Source organism: Staurois parvus, unplaced genomic scaffold (genome assembly GCF_062004578.1).
Source record: "Staurois parvus isolate SC_StPar_1 unplaced genomic scaffold, SC_StPar_1.0 ptg000845l, whole genome shotgun sequence".
NCBI classification, from domain to species: domain Eukaryota; kingdom Metazoa; phylum Chordata; class Amphibia; order Anura; family Ranidae; genus Staurois; species Staurois parvus.
The window spans coordinates 2,843,381-2,863,423 of NW_028318641.1; the positions used below are offsets into that span (position 1 = coordinate 2,843,381).

At 42.9% G+C, this 20,043-nt stretch overlaps 1 protein-coding gene across 8 annotated transcripts in view; it reads right to left on the bottom strand.

Moving 5' to 3' along the window:
- Window positions 1-20,043, bottom strand: part of MEF2A (myocyte enhancer factor 2A) — a 302,264-nt gene that overhangs the window by 43,808 nt on the left and 238,413 nt on the right. For 7 of the 8 annotated variants that reach the window (XM_089655541.1, XM_089655542.1, XM_089655537.1 and 4 more), the window contains 2 exons: window positions 12,424-12,640; window positions 7,011-7,070 (listed from right to left, as the gene is read on the bottom strand). In XM_089655541.1, the coding sequence (XP_089511667.1) occupies window positions 7,011-7,070; window positions 12,424-12,640 (277 nt within the window). The remainder of the gene's footprint in view (window positions 1-7,010; window positions 7,071-12,423; window positions 12,641-20,043) is intronic. The other variant, XM_089655538.1, reaches the window with a different exon arrangement.

Below are 20,043 nucleotides of genomic sequence, written 5' to 3' on the forward strand. Positions count from 1 at the left end.
CAGAGGTTTTGCATCCTCCTAGAGCAGAAAGAAAACTCCTCCTACAAGCATTAACCTGTGTTCAGCTGAAGTCACAAGACTGCTCTAACTGCTGATGAGAAAAGGTGTTTAGCAGTTTATATTTACTAAAATAATTGCATTTCCATGTTGTGTGTACTGTGGGAGACCAGATATAGTGAATGCAGGGTCCGAGGGGGAGCAGATATAGTGAATGCAGGGTCCGGGGAGAGCAGATATAGTGAATGCAGGGTCCGGGCAGAGCAGATACAGTGAATGCAGGGTCCTGGGAAACCAGAAATAGTGAATGCAGGGTCCGGGGAGAGCAGATACAGTGAATGCAGGGTCCTGGGAAACCAGATATAGTGAATGCAGGGTCCGGGGAGACCAGATATAGTGAATGCAGGGTCCGAGGGGGAGCAGATATAGTGAATGCAGGGTCCAGGGAGACCAGCTATAGTGAATGCAGGGTCCGGGGAGAGCGGATATAGTGAATGCAGGGTCCGGGGAGACCGGATATAGTGAATGCAGGGTCCGGGGAGACCGGATATAGTGAATGCAGGGTCCGGGGAGACCGGATATAGTGAATGCAGGGTCCGGGGAGACCAGATATAGTGAATGCAGGGTCCAAGGGGGAGCAGATATAGTGAATGCAGGGTCCAGGGAGACTGGATATAGTGAATGCAGGGTCCGAGGGGGAGCAGATATAGTGAATGCAGGGTCTGGGAAGACCAGATATAGTGAATGCAGGGTTTGGGGAGACCAGATATAGTGAATGCAGGGTCTGGGGGGACCAGATATAGTGAATGCAGGGTCCGGGGAGACCCGATATAGTGAATGCAGGGTCCGGGGAGACCCGATATAGTGAATGCAGGGTCCGGGGAGACCCGATATAGTGAATGCAGGGTCCTGGGTTTAGTAACACTTTAATATTTCCCCTTTACTTATCTACCTCTACAGATTGAGTCAGAGCCAGAGGTCACTTGAAGTTTGACTGTAGACCTGTTAGCTGTTTGAATCAAGAATCTGCCTCCTGGTATCTTAGTGTATTTAAAGATAAATTTAAGGATTTATTTACAAATGCATGCTTATTTATTGGTCTAGCTTGGCACAATGCAAGTCTGTATATCTCATACCTGATAGATCGCTGGGGAAGCTGGAAATGCCTATAGTAGCTGGTGCTACTACAGTGATAGCTGCAATCTTCCAGGTCCTGCTCAGGTTGCATGTGAGCGACTGCCTCACTTCACACGGACTACAGAGGGTTGCTTGCTTGGCACCGCTGCCATCCATAGAAAACCTTGTATTTTTTTTTCAATAAATACAAACCATTCTCTTATTGGGCAACTGGACATTTACTGGCAGTATCGGAGCTTTCCCACCCTTTACTGCTACCACTCATCCCTGTTGGCCACCTATGATGAAAATGGGCTGCCTTGTTAGCAAATAGGTACGTGTAGGAGGCGGCGGGCAAGTTTCTGCACTACCAGTAAGCGTTACAAACTCAGCCCAGCAGTTGGAACTACTAGCCAGGTCCTGCAGGAGCGGCTTTCCTTCTGCCTACTGACCACAAGGATTCCCTCGTGATGTCATTGACCCACTTCACCACCTCTTCCAATCAGAAGAGAACATCTTGCATTCCATGGAAAAAAATACAAGGCATTTTATGAAGAGTGGTCAGTGTGCAGTGGGGCAGCCATTTGCATGGAACCCGAGCAGAACCCAGAAGATCGCATCTATCATTGTAGCAGCGCCAGCTATTGCAGCGATTTCCACCTCAAAATGTTAAGCTAAATAAATGAGCGGATATGTTCTGTCATAACAACTGATAATTTTGCCTAATTATCTGAATGGGAACTTTTATTCATTGCATAATCATCTATATTCCAGTGAGGAAGAGCCCAAGTTAGAAGAATGAACGCTGTACAAGAACCAAGTCTGTTTCCTGCTGTGAGCAGAGCCTTCACCCCCACAATGTGATTGCTGAAAGCAGAACACAGGCTTCCTCAAAGCCACATTCACAATGGATTTCTGTCAGTTCAGGCACCCGGCTAATACACTGCATACGAACATATGCAAACAATGTAGAGGAATACCATAGGCAACGAGAGGATTAAAAACATTTTGTGAAGCCATATTAAGAACTTCTGCTTTGCATCAATTGTGGCCTACCAAATCCACACCCTCGGCCTGAATGCTAACAGATTTATCCCTTCTGCTGGGTTCATTTTTTTTTTTTCCACCATTAAACCATGTCCTTCAGTTGGTAGAACCAATGCCATAGTATTCTGACATTGACTGAACATGCTGCAAAATGGTAACATTGATGTCAAATCATTAGTAAGACCTCATCTGGAATATGCAGTTCAGTTTTGGGCACCAATTCACAAAAAAGAACATTGGGGAACTGAAGAAAGTACAGAGAAGGGCAACCAAACTGATAAGAGGCATGGAGGACATCAGCTATGAGGAAAGATTAGAGGAACTGAATGTATTCTCTCTTGAGAAGAGGAGATTAAGGGGGATATGATCTCCATGTATAATACATAAGGGGGGATATGATCTCCGTGTATAATACATAAGGGGGGATATGATCTCCGTGTATAATACATAAGGGGGGAAATGATCTCCGTGTATAATACATAAGGGGGGATATGATCTCCATGTATAATACATAAGGGGGGGCATATGATCTCCATGTATAATACATAAGGGGGGGATATGATCTCCATGTATAATACATAAGGGGGGGATATGATCACCATGTATAATACATAAGGGGGGGATATGATCACCATGTATAATACATAAGGGGGGATATGATCTCCATGTATAATACATAAGGGGGGGATATGATCACCATGTATAATACATAAGGGGGGATATGATCTCCATGTATAATACATAAGGGGGGATATGATCTCCATGTATAATACATAAGGGGGGATATGATCACCATGTATAATACATAAGGGGGGGATATGATCACCATGTATAATACATAAGGGGGGATATGATCACCATGTATAATGCATAAGGGGGGGATATGATCTCCATGTATAATACATAAGGGGGGGGATATGATCTCCATGTATAATACATAAGGGGGGATATGATCTCCATGTATAATACATAAGGGGGATACGATCTCCATGTATAATACATAAGGGGGGGATACGATCACCATGTATAATACATAAGGGGGGGGGGGATATGATCACCATGTATAATACATAAGGGGGGGGGATATGATCTCCATGTATAGTACATAAGGGGGGATATGATCTCCATGTATAGTACATAAGGGGGGATATGATCTCCATGTATAGTACATAAGGGGGGATATGATCACCATGTATAATACATAAGGGGGGATATGATCATCATCAATATAATACATAAGGGGTATACGATCTCCATGTATAATACATAAGGGGGATACGATCTCCATCTATAATACATAAGGGGGATACGATCACCATGTATAATACATAAGGGGGGGATATGATCACCATGTATAATACATAAGGGGGGGGGGGGATATGATCACCATGTATAATACATAAGGGGGATATGATCACCATGTATAATACATAAGGGGGATATGATCACCATGTATAATACATAAGGGGGGATATGATCTCCATGTATAATACATAAGGGGGATATGATCACCATGTATAATAATACGTAAGGGGGGATATGATCTCCATGTATAATACGTAAGGGGGGATATGATCTCCATGTATAATACATAAGGGGGGATATGATCTCCATGTATAATACATAAGGGGGGATATGATCTCCATGTATAATACATAAGGGGGGATATGATCTCCATGTATAATACATAAGGGGGATATGATCTCCATGTATAACACATAAGGGGGGATATGATCTCCATGTATAATACATAAGGGGGGATATGATCACCATGTATAATACATACGGGGGGATATGACCTCCATGTATAATACATAAGGGGGGGATATGACCTCCCTGTATAATACATAAGGGGGGGATATGATCTCCATGTATAATACATAAGGGGGGATATGATCTCCATGTATAACACATAAGGGGGGATATATGATCTCCATGTATAATACATAAAGGGGGGATATGATCTCCATGTATAATACATAAAGGGGGGATATGATCTCCATGTATAATACATAAAGGGGGGATATGATCTCCATGTATAATACATAAAGGGGGATATGATCACCATGTATAATATATAAGGGGGGATATGATCTCCATGTATAATACATAAGGGGGGTATGATCTCCATGTATAATACATAAGGGGGGTATGATCTCCATGTATAATACATAAGGGGGGTATGATCTCCATGTATAATACATAAGGGGGATATGATCACCATGTATAATACATAAGGGGGATATGATCTCCATGTATAATACATAAGGGGGGATATGATCACCATGTATAATACATAAGGGGGGATATGATCTCCATGTATAATACATAAGGGGGGATATGATCTCCATGTATAATACATAAGGGGGGATATGATCTCCATGTATAATACATAAGGGGGATATGATCTCCATGTATAATACATAAGGGGGGTATGATCTCCATGTATAATACATAAGGGGGGTATGATCTCCATGTATAATACATAAGGGGGGATATGATCTCCATGTATAATACATAAGGGGGATATGATCACCATGTATAATACATAAGGGGGATATGATCTCCATGTATAATACATAAGGGGGGATATGATCTCCATGTATAATACATAAGGGGGGGGATATGATCTCCATGTATAATACATAAGGGGGGATATGATCTCCATGTATAATACATAAGGGGGGATATGATCTCCATGTATAATACATAAGGGGGGATATGATCTCCATGTATAATACATAAGGGGGGATATGATCACCATGTATAATACATAAGGGGGGATATGATCTCCATGTATAATACATAAGGGGGGATATGATCTCCATGTATAATACATAAGGGGGGATATGATCTCTATGTATAATACATAAGGGGGGATATGATCTCTATGTATAATACATAAGGGGGGGATATGATCTCCATGTATAATACATAAGGGGGGATATGATCTCCATGTATAAATACATCAGTGGTTCATATAGTGGACTCGGTGTAGAGTTATTCACCCTGAGGTCATCACAGAGGACAAGGGGGCACTCTTTACGTCTGGAGGAAAAGAAATGTAATCTGCAAACACGGAAAGGTTTCTTCACAGTGAGAGCTGTGACAATGTGGAATAGACTCCCTCAAGAGTTGGTTCTGGCCAGCTCAGTGGATTGCTTTAAAAAAAGTCCTGGATTCTTTCCTAGATACACAGAATATAACTGGATACTAACATTTATAGGTAAAGTTGATCCAGGGAATATCCGATTGCCTCTCAGGGGATCAGGAAGGACATTTTTTCCCCTGCAGGAGCAAATTGGATAATGCTTTGCTGGGTTTTTTTGCCTTCCTCTGGATCAACTGTGGGTATACGATTATAACTTTTTTTTCTTTATGGTTGAACTGGATGGTCTTTTGTCTTTTTTCAGCCAGACTAATCATATAACTATATGTCACATCCAGTGTAACTGCACATGAGATAAACACCTAGGTTCTTACAATTGATCAGGAAAGGTTTAGGGCAATTGCACCCACACAGGTAAATTGATACAGCTAAAGCTCATATGAGGAATTATGTAGAAGTATGTTTTATACAGGAGGTTAAACACATAGTGCATTCCAGGCATGGCATTTTTTAGAATTGCACTATGAATATACCATACCTGTGGGATGCTTCTAGAAGCTGGAATTCACTGTATAAACACCAATTCCAGTGATCTCCACTTGCTTCCAGGTCCCGTGACGAATGGCTATCATCCTGCACTGTGAACAGTGGAGGTCGGCTGCTCAGCACAGGCGTTATTCAGAAAATGCTTAGCATTTTTTAAATGAATTTTATGATTGGATGAGGTGGAGAGTATGGATCAGTCTCTCCACCTCATCCAATCAGGGATCACTTTGCATTCATTAAGAAAATGCAAAGCATTCTCTGAAGGGTGCCCGTGCCAAGCGGCCAACCTCCTGTTTCCACAGTGCAGTTGGGCAGCTGTTCAGCATGGGACCTGGAAGCAAGTGGAGATCACTGGAGTAGTGGTGTCTATACAGCGATTTCCAGCTTCTAGAGGCATCCCATTGGCATAGCATATTCATAGTTACATTGGTCCAAGCTGTACCAATGTAACTATGCAAAAAATCCCATACCTGGAATTCTTCTTCAACTGCTTCCTGCCCGGCCTATAGTACAATGATGGCTGGGCAAGAGCTCTCTCATTCTGGGTGGACATCATATGACGTGATGTGCTCATCTGCGTACAGAACTCCTCCAGGTAGCCATATTGTGATTCATTTTTATAGAAAATTACAGAGCTGCAGATTGAAAAAGCTATTTTTAAGAACATTCAATTACAATATGGCTTGTGAAGCAACTGTATACGCTATATATTTTTATTTGCCATTTTTCCCCATGAAAATGGAGTTAACCTTTATACATTTTATAAAGCTGTACTAGCACTTTACCTTGGAAATCCAAAAACCTTTGAACAAAAAAAAAACACAATTTCTATGTTTTTTCACCTGAAAGGCCAACCACCTGTATCCATAAATTATGATTATGTATTTTCACAGTTATATTTCAGTTTGTCAAGCGCTGCAAAAGGTAGTGGGAAGGAAGTCCTACTGCTTCCTACAAAAGAGCTGTGTGAGGTGACAGTCCCCTGATGTAACTAGGTAGGCACCCAAAGCAAATAGTCCATTTTTAAATCCCAACAAAATTTGTATTCTGCACAAAGTTTGCAATAACCAATGTTTTTTAATATTTTTATTACTGCTTTAAATTTTGGTAGGGTCTTCCTGTAAACCACTGGCAGGAATGGGCATTTAAATCATATTCTCCATATGTAGAAAACAGAACCGGTCATCCCACTCACCTACTGGACTGGCACCAGCTCCATTTGGCACAGAGATGTCTGATGCACATAACATTACACCTGTCAAGAGATTAGAACATTGGTTATTGAACAAGATTTGTGACAGAGAATTCAATGACCTTACTACCTACCCCCCCCCCCCCCCCCCCATCGCTGTGTCATTAAAGACCACAGAAGGACACAGCCTAAGCAAAGCTATGCAATACTGTAAGGCACCGGTCTTCAAACTGTGGTCCTTGACTTGCTTTTATCTGGCCATTGGTGCACTATTCCTCCCACTGACCGCATCCATGGGACACTATTCCTCCCACTGATACCAACAATGGGACACGATTCCTCCCACTGACCGCATCCATGGGACACTATTCCTCCCACTGATACCAACAATGGGGCACTATTCCGCCCACTGACAGCATCGATGGGACACTATTCCTCCCACTGATACCAACAATGGGGCACTATTCCTCCCACTGATACAAACAATGGGGCACTATTCCTCCCACTGACAGCATTGATGGGGCACTATTCCTCCCACTGACAGCATTGATGGGGCACTATTCCTCCCACTGACAGCATTGATGGGGCACTATTCCTCCCACTGACAGCTTCGATGGGGCACTATTCCTCCCACAGACCACTTCGATGGGGCACTATTCCTCCCACAGACCACTTCGATGGGGCACTATTCCTCCCACAGACCACTTCGATGGGGCACTATTCCTCCCACTGACACCAATGATGGGGCACTATTCCTCCCACTGACACCAATGATGGGGCACTATTCCTCACACTGACAGCTTCGATGGGGCACTATTCCTCACACTGACAGCTTCGATGGGGCACTATTGCTCCCACTGACCACTTCGATGGGGCACTATTCCTCCCACTGACAGCATTGATGGGGCACTATTCCTCCCACTGACAGCTTCGATGAGGCACTATTCCTCCCACTGACAGCTTCGATGGGGCACTATTCCTCCCACTGACAGCTTCGATGGGGCACTATTCCTCCCACTGACAGCATCGATGGGGCACTATTCCTCCCACGGACAGCATTGATGGGGCACTATTCCTCCCACTGACTACTTCGATGGGGCACTATTCCTCCCACTGACAGCATCAATGGGGCAGTAATCCTCCCACTGACAGCATTGATGGGGCACTATTCCTCCCACTGACAGCTTCGATGGGGCACTATTCCTCCCACTGACCACTTCGATGGGGCACTATTCCTACCACTGACAGCATTGATGGGGCACTATCCCTCCCACTGACAGCATTGATGGGGCACTATTCCTCCCACTGATACCAATGATGGGGCACTATTCCTCCCACTGACAGCATTGATGGGGCACTATCCCTCCCACTGATATCAATGATGGGGCACTATTCCTCCCACTGATACCAATGATGGGGCACTATTCCTCCCACTGACAGCATCGATGGGGCACTATTCCTCCCACTGACAGCATCGATGGGGCACTATTCTTTCCATTGATACCAACAATGGGGCACTATTCCTTCCATTCAAACCAATGATGGGGCATGGTTTATGGCCACTGATGCTGGGGCATTTTCTGCTCCCATTGGTCACAATCCAGCCCTCCTAAAGTCTGTAGGACAGTAAATTTGCCTTTGGCTTAGAAAGTTTGGAGAAACCTGCTGTAAGGAGTAAGCGTATACATTTATATATGTCTAGCTTGGATGAGTTTACAATCAAAGTCACAAAAGCAATCATGGAAAATAAATGAGTAAATTACTTTAAAACTGGATAGCCAAGTTCCATCACCAAGCACCAAGAACGGGGATGGAACTGGTGCTCTAAAAGTCTATGGGCACAAGTCGGATAGAAGTCGCATTGTAGTAGTACAGGAACCTTTTCTACAGTCGGAGTGACTTCAGTAGTGCTAAGTAAGATGGCTCTCATTGACTAATATGGGATTTCACATGTCCAGATCCCAAGTCGTGGCAGTGTGAACAGAGCCTTATAGACCATATGGCTGACATCAGGCCAAGGACAGGCAAGCACAAAACACACACTTCTTTTGTGGTGTCCTATACAGACGGATTCTGTAGGACTTTGAACTACCTTGTGGCCCTTTGATACCTTTTGTGGCCCTCGGCTACTGCAGATCTCTTTTCCAATTGACCTATTATAGCAGTGATTTCTAGCAGCCTCATGTAACATGTCCCCAGTTTCCAGCAACTCCATTAGCATTCACAGTTTTCTGAAGGATGTCTGTAGTCTCTGAAAATCCTGCTCCTTACACTTTTATAGACCCTAGTTCCCAGAGTCAGCCAGTTCTTAAGCATGGCTGCTCAACCTGTGTCCCTCCAGCTGTTGCAGAACTACAAGTCTCATCATGCCTCTGACTTTGGGAGTCATGCTTGTAAGTCTCAGCCTTGCAATGCCTCACATCTTTGCAACAGCTGGAGGGCCAGAGGTTGTGCATCCATGTTAGAGTCAGGGGCGGACTGACCATTTGGAAACTCGGGCAATGCCCGAAGGCCCAGGGTCAGTAGGGGGCCCTATGAGATGCCCCTGGTACCTTTTTCATAGGCTTTTTTGAGTTTGGCGAGGACACAGGGGCCTCATGATCCTCTATTGCCGGGGGGCCCCATGAGTTGTCAGTCTGCCCCTGGTTAGAGTAATAACAATTCGCAAGCTGATTGCTACTCCTGCAGGCCAAGGGCTACATATAGAGAAGGCCAGAGAGAGATGCCTCTTGTAGTCCTGGATGGGTGGATACCGGCCTGCTCACAAATCTAGGGGTTTAAAGGGCAAAAAACTACACCGAGCAATCTATATTAATATAGTTTATTGACGCTTTAACAAACCAGATAACATTCTGGCAGTTTAAGATGCAAGTCACAGATTTTATACTCTCTGTAATCCATATGCAGACGGCTAAACCGTTGCTCAGAACCTAATACAGATTTTATATATAAACAAAATTATTATATATATATATATATATATATATATATATAAATAAATAAATAAAATAAAATGTAAGATTTAACCACTTCCTGTCCGGACACTTTTACCCCCTTCCTGTCCAGGGCAATTTCCAGCTTTCAGCGCTATCATACTTTGAATGACAATTGCGCGGTCATGCAACACTTTACCCATATGAATTTTTTACCTTTTTTTGAGACAGATAAAACTTTATTTTGGTGGTATTTATTCACTGCTGGGATTTTTATTTTTTTTGCTATGCAAATGAAAGTCAAAAAATTTTGAAAAAAAATGTTTTTCTTATAAAATTTTGCAAATAAATATTTCATCATAAATCTTGGCCAAAATGTATTCCGTTATCTTTTTAGTAAAAAAAAAAAAAATAAGCCAAATTAGTTTATAACCAAAAATAATTTTTAAACATTTTTTTTTTTTTGTACATACGGTCACCCTAGCACAGTGGTGGGCAACCTTTTTTTTCAACTGAGCCAAATCTCGCCAAAACCACGATTGAAATTTATTTTGAGAGCCACATTTTTAAAACTGAAAATACATCTCCCATATAGTAATTCATCCCCCATAGTAATTCATCCCCCATAGAGTAATTCATCCCCCATATAGTAATTCATCCCCCATAGTAATTCATCCCCCATATAGCAATTCATCCCCCATAGCAATTCATCCCCCATATTAATTCATCCCCCATATTAATTCATCCCCCATAGTAATTCATCCCCCATATAGTAATTCATCCCCCATATAGTAATTCATCCCCCATAGTAATTCATCCCCCATATAGTAATTCATCCCCCATATTAATTCATCCCCCATAGTAATTCATCCCCCATATAGTAATTCATCCCCCATAGTAATTCATCCCCCATAGTAATTCATCCCCCATAGTAATTCATCCCCCCTATAGTAATTCATCTCCCATATAGTAATTCATCCCCCATATAGTAATTCATCCCCCATATAGTAAGTCCCCCATATAGTAAGTCCCCCCCCATATAGTAAGTCCCCCCCCATATAGTAAGTCCCCCCCCATATAGTAATTCATCCCCCATATAGTAAGTCCCCCCCCATATAGTAAGTCCCCCCATATAGTAATTCATCCCCCATATAGTAAGTCCCCCCTGTGTCAATTCACTTACCTTTGCTCCGCGCGTTCCTCTAGCCGTGCTTCCTGCGCCGTTCTGGTCTTCAGGGCGGACTGTGAGAGGAGAGGAGTTCGTCACGCTGCCCCGCCTACATCCTGGCTGCCCCGCCTACATCCTGACAGCTGCAGAGTCCTGACTTTTGGGGCGGCCGCCCGAGAGGAGGGAGGGGAGCGGGCGGCCGTCCGAGAGGAGGGAGGGGAGGGGAGGTGAGGGGGCGGCCGCCCTGCACACGCCCGTCCGAGAGGAGGGAGAGGAGGGAGGGGAGTGGGCGCCCGGCACACAGAAGAGCCGCATTTAAGCTTGTAAAGAGCCGCATGTGGCTCGCGAGCCGCGGCTTGCCGACCACTGCCCTAGCAGTACAGTGTCACCATGGTGACACTGTACTACTTGTGGGGGGTGATGAAGATTTTTTTTTTTTACACTGATTGCTTTTACACCCATATAGGATGTAAAAGCAATCCTTTCTCTTTGTCTGCATTCTTGCAGTCATTGAGAACTACTGAGTGAGCTGTGATTGGTCACAGCTTGTCACATGGTACAAGGCTGTTGTGAATAGCCTTGTACCATGTGACCTCAGTGATCATTCACAGATTTCACACGTAGTAAGCAATGATGTCACAAGTGACATCTTGCTTACTACTTTGCATGTGATCACTGATTGGCCAATCAGTGATCACATGATCGGGACCTCGTACAGAGGTCCTGTCCGACGATCGGTGTTTCACTGTGTCCGGAGGACACAGCGGGCACCGGATTGCGGTGCTGCGTGCTCCCAGGGAGCACACACAAGCAGGGTGCGGGGAAGCCGTTTATAAACGGCCACCCGACCCTGCAGTGCCACCGTCCGGCCGTTTATATACAACGGTCGGACGGGAGGTGGTTAAAAAAAATTTGCTTTAGCATAGGAGTTTTACTGTGGTGGAAGGTAAAATGTTCAGGAAAGACAACATTACCTGGTAGGCAACACAGTGGTTCAGTAGTTGCAGATCCAACTTTGCAGGTTTTAAACAGCCCAGAGATAGCAATGGGAAGTCACATTTTATACACCAACATCATAATTATATTTTGCTTAATACATCAAATAATTTCATTTTCCCATTAGAAAGACACAGTGAAGGTACATTCCTATAGACTGCTTTGTTTAGAGTAGCGGTCTGCCTAAACATGACTGGAGCTCATGCCTGCTCTATATCATAGGACATGTTACCCCCATTGAGGATAGCATATTACATTTAAAACAAACAAACCCAAAAAAAAAAAAAAAAAAAAAAAAAAAGGAGTGGTGGCTTTTTACCTGCATTTCCAGTGCTTGAGGGTCTCTGTGACAACCCAGGAGACACCACATTTCGGTGTAGCGATGTCTGCGGAGGGGAAAGCATCCCTGTGTCTGTTAATGAGGTGCTGGCAGCCAGTGAAGGGGTGACAAGGGTGTTCCCTGGTGAACTGTATGGCAAAGGGTTGGACACTGGGACAGTCACAGACATTGAGAAGTTCTGCTGCGGTAGTCCAGGCTGTAAGGAACCAAAAAAAGCATAAATTACCAATTACTCCAATGGTATGTAATATAAGAAACATTGGAATTAATGCAAGGGGACCTGCCATCAAAGCTTAAAAAGTGTTACTAAACCCACAACAGTACAATAAGACTGTATATGCAGTGAAGCATGCTTGTTATACTCACTGTGGAACCTAAGGGGTTAATCATCTGGATAGTGTAAAAGAGCCGTTTGATCCTGTATTCCCTGATCCTCCCCTTCTTCTACTGTCCCCAATTCATCTGTCATAGTAGAGCAGCAGTTGCAAGTCTGCACATGCTCTGTTTGGTGTGTATTGTTAGAGAGTTTTTTCTTTTCTTTTTAGGAGGGTGTATGTAATTGTCCCAGGTCCAAAGAGCCCTGTTCAGACAGAGGGTCAGGGGATATTCAGTCTCCTAGGAAAATTAAAACCCCTCCTACAAGATTAACTCGGCTGGATACTGATGGAAGTCCCAAGACTTGAACAGCTGATGAGAAAAGGTATTTAGCAGTTTATAACAACTAAAATAATTGCATTTCCATGTTCTGTGTACTGTGGGAGAGCGAATATAGTGAATGCAGGGTCCGGGGAGACCAGATAAAGTGGATGCAGGGTCCGGGGAGACCAGATATAGTGAATGCAGGGTCCGGGGAGACCAGATATAGTGAATGCAGGGTCCGGGGAGACCAGATATAGTGAATGCAGGGTCCGGGGAGAGAGGATATAGTGAATGCAGGGTCCAGGGAGACCAGATATAGTGAATGCAGGGTCTGGGGAGACCAGATATAGTGAATGCAGGGTCCGGGGAGACCAGATATAGTGAATGCAGGGTGCTGGGTTTAGTAACACTTTAATACATATGCAGATTTTTAAAGTAGGCTCGTGTGCTCTGCAGCTAACAAGTTTTTGGGCATTCTTCTTACTCACAGCAATATTGAACAGGTTTTACCTGAAACCCAGGAGTAACAGTTTCCATCAAAGGTTTCTCATATAGGTAAAATGGGAATAGGACAGACTCCTTTATTGCTGTCCATCCTATAGACAAAGTGAATATCAGACTACGCACATGGGCAGAAATGAACCCGGTTTATTTATATGTTCAGTGAGATTAAAAAAAAAAAAAAAACAACAAAAACTCTAACTGCAGCTATATACAGGTGAAACTCGAAAAATTAGAATATCGTGCAAAAGTTCATTTATTTCAGTGCAGCAACTTAAAAGGTGAAACTAATATATGAGATAGACTCATTACATGCAAAGCAAGATAGTTCAAGCCGCGATTTGTCATCATTGTGATGATTATGGCTTACAGCTCATGAAAACCCCAAATCCACAATCTCAGAAAATGAGAATATTGTGAAAAGGTGCAATATTCTCGGCTCAAAGTGTCCCACTCGAATCAGATAATTAAGCCATAACACTTGCAAAGGGTTCCTGAGCCTTTAAATGGTCTCTCAGTCTGGTTCAGTAGGAATCACAATCATGGGAAAGACTGCTGACCTGACAGTTGTGCAGAAAACCATCATTAACACCCTCCATAAGGAGGGAAAGCCTCAAAAAGGAATTGCAAAAGAAGTTGGATGTTCCCAAAGTGCTGTATCAGAGCACATTAATAGAAAGTTATGTGGAAGGGAAAAGTGTGGAAGAAAAAGGTGCACAAGCAGCAGGGATGACCGCAGCCTGGAGAGGATTGTCAGGAAAAGGCCATTCAAAAGTGTTGGGGACTTTCACAAGGAGTGGACTGAGGCTGGAGTCAGTGCATCAAGAGCCACCACACACAGATGGACATGGGCTTCAAATGTCGTATTCCTCTTGTCAAGCCGCTCCTGAACAAACAAATGTCAGAAGCGTCTTACCTGGGCTAAAGAAAAACACATCTGGTCTGTTGCTCAGTGGTCCAAAGTTCTCTTTTCTGATGAGAGAAACTTTTGCATCGCATTTGGAAACTAAGGACCCAGAGTATGGAGGAAGAATGGAGAGGCACACACTGCAAGATGCTTGAAGTCCTGTGTGAAGTTTCCACAGTCTGTGTTGATTTGGGGAGCCATGTCATCTGCTGGTGTTGGTCCACTGTGCTTCATTAAGTCCAGGGTCAACGCAGCCGTCTACCAGGAGATTTGGGAGCACTTCATGCTTCCTTCCACAGACGAGCTTTATGGGGATGCTGACTTCATTTTCCAGCAGGACTTGGCACCTGCCCACAGTGCCAAAAGCACCAAAACCTGGTTCAATGACCGTGGGATTACTGTGCTTGATTGGCCAGCAAACTCGCATGACCTGAACCCCACAGAGAATCTATGGGGCATTGCCAAGAGAAAGATGAGAGACATGAGACCGAACAATGCTGAAGGCCGCTATTGAAGCATCCTGGTCTTCCATAACACCTCAGCAGTGCCACAGGCTGATAGCTTCCATGCCACGCCGCATTGAGGCAGTAATTGCTGCAAAAGGAGCCCAAACCAAGTACTGAGTACATATGCATGCTTCTACTTTTCAGAGGTCCGATATTGTTCTATGTACAATCCTTGTTTTATTGATTGCATGGAATATTCTCATTTTCTGAGATTGTGGATTTGGAGTTTTCATGAGCTGTAAGCCATAATCATCACAATGATGACAAATCACGGCTTGAACTATCTTGCTTTGCATGTAATGAGTCTATCTCATATATTAGTTTCACCTTTTAAGTTGCATTACTGAAATAAATGAACTTTTGCACGATATTCTAATTTTTCGAGTTTCACCTGTAAGTACCTGAAATAAATAAATAAAATAAATATATATAAAATAACTGTCAATATAAAATAAAGCAATAAAATAAATGCAAAAATGTATCCACCTTCATATGATACCCTTAAAGTGTACTGTAAAATAAAAAAAGCAAACAAAAAATAATTCATTTGCATTAAATGTGACCCCAACACCCCCCCCAACACCACTGCAGTGGCAACACAGCTTGAACACCAACAAGCCTGCTGATTAGGCAGTAAAGGAGCAGAGGCAGAATGAAGGTGCCATTGCAAAGCTCAGCTTGCTCTCTACTTCAATCAGCACGCTCCCTGCAGCACATCTGACAGACTGACAGTGAGTGATGGCTGTCCCTTTCCCAGTCTGAGTGCTACTATACAGGGGATTGCAGGACGTTAATATAAAGACAGATTCAGTTACCTACATGTGTTGCATTTAAAAATATACTTAGTAATATAAAGCATAACTCCACCTTTAAAAGTTCCTTTAATAAATAAAGTTGATCCAGGGAATATCCGATTGCCTCTCGGGGGATCAGGAAGGAACTTTTTCCCCTGCAGGAGCAAATTGGATCATGCTTTGCTGGGTGTTTTTTTTTGCCTTCCTCTGGATCAACTGTGGGTGTAGGATTGTCTATATAGGATTGTGTACATTTTCTTTTCCTTCTTATTGGTTGAACTATATGAACTTTTTTCAACCACCAGACTAGCTATGTAACTAGTTTGTTTGGGCCATAGCTGACCCAAACAAACTATTTACTGCACTAATAGATACCCTTTCTGGGTGCGCTGTATTAATGATTTGTAACCTCATCTGCATACAGTATACAGTGCTGTGTTCCGGCGGCGGTACGGGGACTTCACATCCCACTCCCGGCTCAAAATATAGGTCAGTGCTTCTCAGCCTTTCACGGGAAGCGTTTTATTCAATGAATGAATACAAAGCTTCGTCTGATTGGCTGAGGCAGCAAAGTGGGCTAATGATCTCACAAACTCTGTAGCAGCCAATCAGAGGAAGCTTTCTATTCATTGATAGAATATGAAGCCTCCTGTGAATGGCCGAGTAGTGCTCAGCCCCACTGTATTTTGTTATGGGAAATGGATGGGAAGTTCTCCTCTCACTGCTGTAGCACAGCTCTGTACATTGTATTTATGCAAGTTCACCCTTTTACGAGCATAAATGACCATAACATATATTTTAATAGTGTAAAACAGTTATGGGGGCCTGGTACAGATCATGCATTCCCAACTAGGAATGTAATGCATGCTACATGGTAGAATGGCATGGATCAGAGCACACAGGTCACTGTTGACAGCTTCCAAAGCCAATATTTAAATTATTTATTCATCATTGACAGATTCTTACATTCTTGGGGACTCCAGTGTTAAAATATCCCCAAGGGAAGTCCAAGTTCCATCCAAATTCCTTTGGTCATTACAAAGCATATAATGCAGTCACACACAAAATATAGATCAGTGGTCTCCAAACTTTCTAAACAAAGGGCCTGTTTACTACCCTTTAGGCTTTAGGAGGGCTCAACTGTGGCTATTGGGAGTACAAAAGTTCCCAAAGTGAGTGGGAAAAAAACATGCCCCATTGTTTGTTTCAGTGAGAGTAATTGTGCCCCTGCATTGGTGTCAGTGCCCCATCATTATTGCCATTGGGAGGAATAGTGCCCCATCATTGGTGTTATTGGGAGGAATAGTGCCCCATCATTGGTGATATTGGGAGGAATAGTGCCCCATCATTGGTGATATTGGGAGGAATAGTGCCCCATTGTGATAGGGTAGGCACATAATATAAAAAAAAAGTAGATCACAAGCTTAATAATGGCAGCAATGCCAAGCTGCAGGTTCTAAAGCGAGCAAAATCCTCTCTTGTATTAAAAGAGGTATAGACTCCAGAGAGAGATATCATTTCCCCCGGTACAAATCATTAGTAACACCTCATCAGGAATATGCAGTTCAGTTTTGGGCACCAATTCACAAAAAGAACATTGGGGAACTGGAGAAAGTACAGAGAAGGGCAACCAAACTGATAAGAGGCATGGAGGAGCTCCTCTTGAGAAGAGGAGATTAAGGGGGGATATGATCTCCATGTATAATACATAAGGGGGGATATGATCTCCATGTATAATACATAAGGGGGATATGATCTCCATGTATAATACATAAGGGGGGATATGATCTCCATGTATAATATATAAGGGGGGTATGATCTCCATGTATAATACATAAGGGGGGATATGATCTCCATGTATAAAACATAAGGGGGGGATATGATCACCATGTATAATACATAAGGGGTGATATGATCACCATGTATAATACATAAGGGGGGATATGATCTCCATGTATAATACATAAGGGGGGATATGATCTCCATGTATAATACATAAGGGGGGATATGATCTCCATGTATAATACATAAGGGGGGATATGATCTCCATGTATAATACATAAGGGGGGATATGATCTCCATGTATAATACATAAGGGGGGATATGATCTCCATGTATAATACATAAGGGGGATATGATCTCCATGTATAATACATACGGGGGGGATATGATCTCCATGTATAATACATAAGGGGGGATATGATCTCCATGTATAATACATAAGGGGGGGATATGATCACCATGTATAATACATAAGGGGGATATGATCTCCATGTATAATACATAAGGGGGATATGATCTCCATGTATAATACATAAGGGGGGGGATATGATCACCATGTATAATACATAAGGGGGATATGATCTCCATGTATAATACATAAGGGGGATATGATCTCCATGTATAATACATAAGGGGGGGGATATGATCACCATGTATAATACATAAGGGGGATATGATCTCCATGTATAATACATAAGGGGGGATATGATCTCCATGTATAATACATAAGGGGGGATATGATCTCCATGTATAATACATAAGGGGGGATATGATCTCCATGTATAATACATAAGGGGGGATATGATCACCATGTATAATACATAAGGGGGGATATGATCACCATGTATAATACATACGGGGGGGATATGATCTCCATGTATAATACATAAGGGGGGATATGATCTCCATGTATAATACATAAGGGAGGGATATGATCACCATGTATAATACATAAGGGGGATATGATCTCCATGTATAATACATAAGGGGGGATATGATCTCCATGTATAATACATAAGGGGGGATATGATCTCCATGTATAATACATAAGGGGGATATGATCACCATGTATAATACATACGGGGGGGGATATGATCTCCATGTATAATACATAAGGGGGATATGATCTCCATGTATAATACATAAGGGGGGATATGATCTCCATGTATAATACATAAGGGGGGATATGATCTCCCATGTATATATACATCAGTGTTTTATATAGTGAACTCGGTGTAGAGTTATTCACCCATAAGTCATCACAGAGGACAAGGGGGCACTCTTTACGTCTGGAGGAAAAGAGATTTAATCTCCAAATACGGAAAAGTTTCTTCACAGTAAGAGCTGTGAAAATGTGGAATAGACTCCCTCAAGTGGATTACTTTAAAAAAGTCCTGGACTCTTTCTTGGATACACAGAATATAACTGGATATAACATTTATAGGCAAAGTTGATCCAGGGAATATCCGTTTGCCACTCGGGGGATCAGGAAGGAATTTTTTCCCCTGCAGGAGCAAATTGGATCATGCTTTGCTGGGTTTTTTTGTCTTCCTCTGGATCATCTGTGGGTGTAGGATTATAACTTTTTTTTTTTTTTTTTTTAACTGGATGGACTTTTGTCTTTTTCAGCCAGACAAACTATGCAACTGTGTAATTTACATTTTATGATTGATTGTTTTGGGATTTCTTAGCAAAAGTCTCTTGGGCATCAATTGTTTGGTTGTCTTAAGTAACATATCCCTAGTCTCCAACAAATCCTATAGCATTCACAGTCACTGTGTATCATGTTCAAAGTCTGACCATCTCCTGCATTGTGTCCGAAGTATCCGACCATCTTCTGCATTGTGTCCAAGGTCTCTCACCATCTCCTAGATTGTAAGCTCGAAAGAGCAGGGCCCTCAATCCCCTCATGTTTTGCATTGTATTGTTATTGTTCTGTCGCCCTTTGTATTGTACAGCGCTGAGCGAACCATTGGCACTTTATAAATACTGTAAAATAATATAATATATATAAAAATAATAATCTCCTGCATTGTGTCCGAAGTCTCTGACCATCTCCTGCATTGTGTCCAAGGTCTCTCACCATCTCCTGCATTGTGTCCGAAGTCTCTCACCATCTCCTGCATTGTGTCCGAAGTCTCTCACCATCTCCTGCATTGTGTCCAAGGTCTCTCACCATCTCCTGCATTGTGTCCACAGTCTATGACCATCTCTTGTATTATGTCCATAGTCTGACCATATTTTTTTGTGTGCCTGCTGTCTGACAGTATTCACTTAATTTTAAGGGCCCTTCAGCAACATTGAGAGCTATACCCAAGGCCTCCTATATCTAGAAAGTTAACCACCACTGCTATAAATAAACAGCCAGTAGCAGGGGCGGACTGACCATTTGGAAACTCGGGCACTGCCCGAGATCAGTAAGGGGCCCCATGAGACGCCCCTTTTACCTTTTTCATAGACTTTTTTGAGT